Source organism: Myotis lucifugus, unplaced genomic scaffold (genome assembly GCF_000147115.1).
Source record: "Myotis lucifugus unplaced genomic scaffold, Myoluc2.0 scaffold_143, whole genome shotgun sequence".
Classification (NCBI taxonomy): Eukaryota; Metazoa; Chordata; class Mammalia; order Chiroptera; family Vespertilionidae; genus Myotis; species Myotis lucifugus.
The window spans coordinates 2,954,926-2,960,925 of record NW_005871191.1 but is presented as its reverse complement, the minus strand read 5'-3'; the positions used below and the strand labels follow the sequence as shown (position 1 = coordinate 2,960,925).

The window sequence follows — 6,000 nt, the reverse complement described above, 5'->3', positions numbered from 1 at the left end:
GATGCATACTTGATTATTGCCTGACTAAACCACTGAATGAGGAGGAGAAATGTTGCACAATGAGTATCTACTTGGTAAGACTTTCTATTCTGTGCATGTCGCCCCATATTAAACCCTCTGGACCAAGGAGAAAGAACTGTTTTATTTGCTAAATTTGAGGGGCTTCAAAGAGATGATTCTCCCAGACTGAATAACAACGATTGCTTATGGAAAGCATACTAGGCAGGCAGCCAGCCAGCCTCAGTCTAGGCACTTTACATACATACATATCTCATTTAATCCTTGAACAACCCTTGAGGTAGGTTAATCTTATTATCCTCATTTTATAGATCAAGAATGTCCCCTGTGGGTGCAGAGCTAGGAGGTGGTGTGCTGCAGAACCCACGTTCTCAATAGGAAATGACACTGCAGTGGAACTGGGCAGTGGTGGGCAAGTGGGACAGAAATACTGCATGGCTTCTTGGCAATGCCACCCTAAACCCACACAGAGGCCTCGCATCCATTAGCTGTAGAGGTTTTGCATGGCTCCCACATCAAAACCATCTGAGCACCCGCACAGGTGCGCACATTAAATCCGCTGGGTGGGGTGGAATGGAGTCAACGGGCCTGGGCTCAAATCCTGACTCTGGGGGCTGACCTTAGGCAGGTTTCCTCGCTTTTCTGTCAACCTGGCCCTGCAGCTCTTTCTCGCCTGCTGCAAGCGCCCACTCACACCAGAGCAGGAGTGTGTCAGATACCTTTTCCTCTCCTTCCTCTCCCCGTCCCCAGTGCGGAGGAGGGCAGCATCTTGAATGCGAAAGTCTGCCCTTCAGGCCCTCTCCTGCTCCCCCGCCTCTTACGGCTCTCCTCTCCAGCCTTGGGACAGACACTGGCGTCAGGGCTGCCACTGATGGCCTGTTTTTCAATAGACTACCTCTTCCCCCTCCACACTGCGGGATGGACACGGGTTTTCAAAAATAGCTATTTATTTGCTTATCTACAAAGGGGGGGGCAAAATGATCGAGGGCAAAATCAATTACTATTTTTCATCTTTGACAAAGTAATTAAGGCCATAGTGACTGCTAATTCCGCCCGAATGGCTGCGCCATGATGGATGCGGATTTACGGCCTGCTCGGCGGCGGCGGCAGTGGTAGCGGTAGCGTTGCAGCGGCCGGGCCGATTATCACTCCAAACAGGCGGCCGTGGAGGGCGGGGGCGGAGGCCCGCATCCCGAGGACTTGAGCCTTTTATTCTAATTCTTTTCTTTAACTCGGAGGCTCTGTCCTTGGCACTTACCGAGCACGGACTCACAGCCCGGTGCACAAGCTGTCCCTGGCCTCCCGCCCCAGCACGCCCACTCCAGCCCGCCAACCCTACCCTGCGGCCGGCTGGTGCCCGTCACTCCGCCCCCGCTTGGGATTCAGAACGACCTTTCTAGGGCTGCTGGACCCTCCCACCACTCTCCATGCGGGCCCCTCCTTTCTAGAATCTTGCGGCGGGAAGGGGGGGAGGTAGGGAGCCAAAGCTGAGCTCCTGCTAAAGCCCTCCCCCTCCCCAGGCGGCTGCATTCCTCCTGCGTCAACCACCTCTGACGGGCCAGAAGCACCGCGGGCCTCACGCAGGAACCCAAGTGCGCACTTGGCTGGGGAGGGCCCGCCGGCTAAACGTCAGGCCTGGGGACCGAGTGGGGATTGGCGTCACTCGGACCCGGAGTCGCTGCTGGGGGCGTTCTCCCTGCTCCGGGGGCGCTGGCCTGGGACATCTGTGCGCCCAGAACGTGGACGTGCTGGGTGGAAGCACAACGATCACGCGGCATTTTGCGGGAGTGGCTCAAATGCAAATTGAGGGAACTGGCCAGAACTTTTCGTAGTCGTGACTGGTGGAAGTTGGCCCAGGGCCCGCGGAGCCTTGGAGAGGGGGGCGCCTCGTGGCGCAGAGGCCAGGGCTGCTGGGCCGCCCCTTCAAGTGCTCGCATCCTGGTTTGGCTCCATGAAAACTGGGATCTGTTCTGAATGAAGCGCTGGACAGGCCCCTCTCCCCAGGTTTCCCCGCGGCTCCCAGAGTCCAGGGTGTTTGCCAGCGCCCACCGACTCCAAGCTCGCGCCCCAGGCTTCTGGGTTCCTGACCGCCCTCAGCCAAAGCCCACCAGACCCACCCCTGTCTCCTTCACGAGCCTGGTTTCCTTCGGAGCGGAGCGGGCCTCCGGGGAGAATTAGGTGCTTCTCTCCCCGCCCTGCCCGGCCCTGTGAAAGGCGCTGGGAGATTTTCTAGGGTCAAAGGAGATTTTGTGATTTTCCGTTTCCCCAGCTTTAAAACTGGGAGTTTCCCAAAGGTTGTCAATGCTAAATGATATAATTCATGGAAAGCTCTTGCACAGTGGTTCCATGTTGAGAACTTAGTACATGTTAACTCAACACTACAGTAAACGCTGCCTGGAACCCGCAAGGCAGCTCTCCAGGAGGGTCTCTTCAGGGAACCTGTCCTCCCTCAATATCAGTGCGGACCTTGGATCCCCAGCCCTCTTCCATCAGCGGGCCCAGCGGGCGAGTCTGGGAGCAGAGGCGTGGGAACGCCAGAGAGCCACTGGAAGGTGGCGGGAGGGGCCTCCACGGCGCCCCAGGCACCCACCACAATCTGCCGCTGCAGCTTCCGCCCGGGCCCCGCGGCATTGCCCTCCCGTTGCGTGGGGGCGGTCAGCCAGTGCAACCGCGCCGACCCCGAGGCGGCGGGTGGGGATGCTGGCCGGGCCGCGGGAAAGGGACTGAGTGCTTTCTGTAGCTCCCCATCCCGGAGGCCAGGGGTTCCCCGAACCAGGCCCCCAGGAAGGAGGGAGGGGAAGCGTTTTACCTACAAATCACCTTCTAGTCTCCAAACTACACCTTCTTTGTAAAGGTGTTTTCCCTGTTTTGATGATAGCCATTGCTTTGCACCCAAAGTAAAGTCCCTCTTTTTACCACCACAGCCACCCCCACCCAGCTGGAGTAGGGCGGCACATCTTCCCACGGCTTCCGGGACAGCCAGCCCTGCCACCTGGCTGCGGGGTGGGGGTGGGGGTGGGGGGTCACGCTTCCAAACCAGGCCTAGCTGCGGCGAGTTTTTATTGAGAGGGCTTAGAAGAAAACATGGGTCTCCTTTGACTTTGAAAGTGACTAAGAACCAGGTCGGTGTTGAAGATATTTTCCTTTTTATTTCTCTAAAATATGTTCAGAGGAACTTAACAAATACACTGAGAGCAATCGTAATTTTACCCAGGAATTTCTGTTGTGTCAATAGAGATAAAATAGGAATGCAAATGGTAGACCTCAATTTTTAAGCGAAAGTCCAGGATCCCTCTAACACTGGTTGTAGGGCTGTGAGAATCTAAGTCCGGGTACACGCAGGTGGGTACAACACCCTTATCCAAGCAGCACCCCTGTGCGGCAGCCATCGCAGAGCTGTGGCGCTACGAGCCGACCCCCGATCGTTTGGGGGGTAATATTGTGGAATCCGCTGCTTGCAGATTTGGAGAGGCAGCTACGGATGTAGTAGCAGAGAAAGACGGAAACATGAGGGTGATTTAACTCCTTCCCTCGCGCCCACCTCGGCAGCCCAATCCGCTCTGCGCCTCGCCTTGGGTGCAGTGGGACGTGTCCTTCCCATGTTTTCCGTAATTAGGGAGAGGCAAACTTCTGTCACCTCCTGCCGCCGGCTTCGGTTTAGTAATCAGACCCACATGAGTCACGCTGAACACGCAGCCCCCCTCCCTCCCGAGTGACAACAGCGGGCCAGCGTACTCACGGCTGTTGTCCCTTTAAAACTCGAATCCATGGGGGTAATGATTTATCAAACTTGTATTATCAAGAAAATGTCAAACGAAGGGCACCTTGCTTTGCACTGACGCAAACCTCGCCTTTCCTAAGGAGATATAGAAAGCGCCTCTCTTGGTGGAGCCGAACCCAGTCTTGTCAATAGCTGGTTTCACTCTACCTATTCAATCTGCTGCCGGTGTCAGACATGGTGAGTGTTTGCTTTCTTGTTGTTCTTTTCAGAGAGGGGTCTGCGGGGTTAGGAGGAGCAGATTCGTTTTGAATACTTCTTTTTGAAATGTTCTGTACATTTTGGAAGAAGGAGGGAGGACAGTCGTCACAGCCGTAGTATTTGCACTTGTGAACATCACCTGAGGTCCAAAAGAGGTTTCTGAAGGTACGGAACTGAGAGGTTGGCCGGTCACCTACCCTGCGGATTCTTAGCACTGTCCTCGGTGCTGAAATCGGATGCCCGTAGGAGGCTAGTGGCTCTGGGTCCTAGAGGCTGAGATAAGAATGCTTGCTGGAGTCAAGGTACTTAGATTGCTGCAAATTAAGGAGTTCTGCTATGTGCACTTGTGCAAGAAGATTCGATGAGTGGTGTGTGGATGAGCTGAAGACAATATGGTTATTCTCACAGTATACTAGTAATTACTGGTACTAATGTTTAGGAAACCTTGAAAGATAACGAGAAGGAAGAAAGCAGACGGAAAAACCACTGCTGGTAGTTCTTTTAATTTGAACCTCAATTGGGAGAAAGCAAATGAAAATTAGTCATGAGTTTTGGTCCATGAAGGATATCAGACTTCTGTGAATAGGTATTCTGGGTTGGAGGCGGGCACTTGGCATGTTCTTTTACATATCTGGGAATCTGGGAATCTGGGAGTGAATGTAGATTGTGTAAGATAACAAACCTGGTTACTGTCCAGTGTTTTAAGTGTGGTTTATCATTGTTGTTGGGTTGTTGTTGCTTTCCCTGCCTTTGCTACCTGGCGGGCAGGGCTGGATTTTGGATCACTGGGATTCGCACCAACGATTTCGCCTGAAATCCTCGCAGGTGCCAGGGCATCAGCTTTGTGGCCGCAGCTTGTCTATCGCTTATGGGGAGAAAAAAAGAGGCAATGTGCATTGTTGAATGACAAAGGAAATGGGGCGGAAAATTAAAGAATCTTTCTACAATGGCGATGGGGACATGGGCACCCTACAGCCGTGATGTGAAATCCAAAGAGGGTGGGGAGCTCATGGCTGTAGGGCTATTCCCACCCTCCCCTTTACCGCTCCAAAAAACCATTTCTGCCTCTTTTCTCAGTTCCACTCCGTCAGGGAGGAGAACGTTAGCTTCCTTATGTCATCTGGTTATTGAGCAGACAGGCAAATTGAAAAATACGGACTGCAGTTTTTCCTGGAAAAGGAAAGAAAAATCCAGATTTCAATTTGTTCCCTAGATATTGTGTTTGGACCTGAGCTGTGAACATAGCTCTATATGTAGACACAGGTTACTTTCAAAGCTGCCTTGATTTTTTTTTTGCACCTATTTCACGTTGTATGTGCAGGATTGCGGTGCTCCCAAGGAAATGAATAAACAACCAGCCAACAGCCTGGAGGCGGCCGCGGTGCTGGGCCACCACGAGGGTTCACGCGCGCCCAGGACCAGCCCGGAGCAGGACCTTCCCGCAGCCTCAGCCACGCCGCCCAGTGTGCCCAGGTCGGCTTCCACCGGCGCTCAAACTTTCCAGTCCCTCGACCCCCGAGCCTGTGAGGCTGAACGACTGGGGTTGGGGGCTTGCCCGAGGCCGAGGCCGCCAGCCCCCTCCGTGGCTCTGCGGGATTTGAGCGAGACTCATGGCGCGCCGTCTGCCCCTCCTGGGGGCGCAGGGCCAGGCAACGCGATGCATTGTAAGATTCCGGCCCTTCGGGGCCCGGAGGAGGATGCGGACGTGAGTGTGGGCAAGGGCACCCTGGAGCGGAACAATACCCCAGCCGTGGGCTGGGTGAATATGAGCCAGAGCACCGTGGTGCTGGGCACGGATGGAATCACATCTGTGCTGCCTGGCAGCGTGGCGACCACTGCCGCCCAGGTAAGCAGGTCGCTCTCGCCCGCGCAGCCTCCTGCTCCCCAGGCGCGCGAGGGGAGCGGGCAGTGGCGGGTGCACGTGTGCTGATGCGGAGACTGGTTGGCAGTGTCAGGTAATGGGTGCTGACAGCAGCTTTGGGGCTTCGGAAGCTCGCACTGCG

At 55.0% G+C, this 6,000-nt stretch overlaps 1 protein-coding gene across 2 annotated transcripts in view; it reads left to right on the top strand.

Annotated features, from left to right (window-relative positions):
- Nucleotides 1-3,698: 3,698 nt before the first annotated feature.
- SLC6A5 (solute carrier family 6 member 5) overlaps nt 3,699-6,000 on the top strand; it is a 44,390-nt gene continuing 42,088 nt past the window's right edge. For both annotated transcript variants that reach the window (XM_023758903.1, XM_006094785.3), the window contains exons 1-2: nt 3,699-3,976; nt 5,319-5,843. Coding sequence is in view for 1 of the 2 variants with exons in the window: in XM_006094785.3 (XP_006094847.1) it covers nt 3,974-3,976; nt 5,319-5,843 (528 nt within the window). In the remaining variant the exon portion in view is untranslated. The remainder of the gene's footprint in view (nt 3,977-5,318; nt 5,844-6,000) is intronic.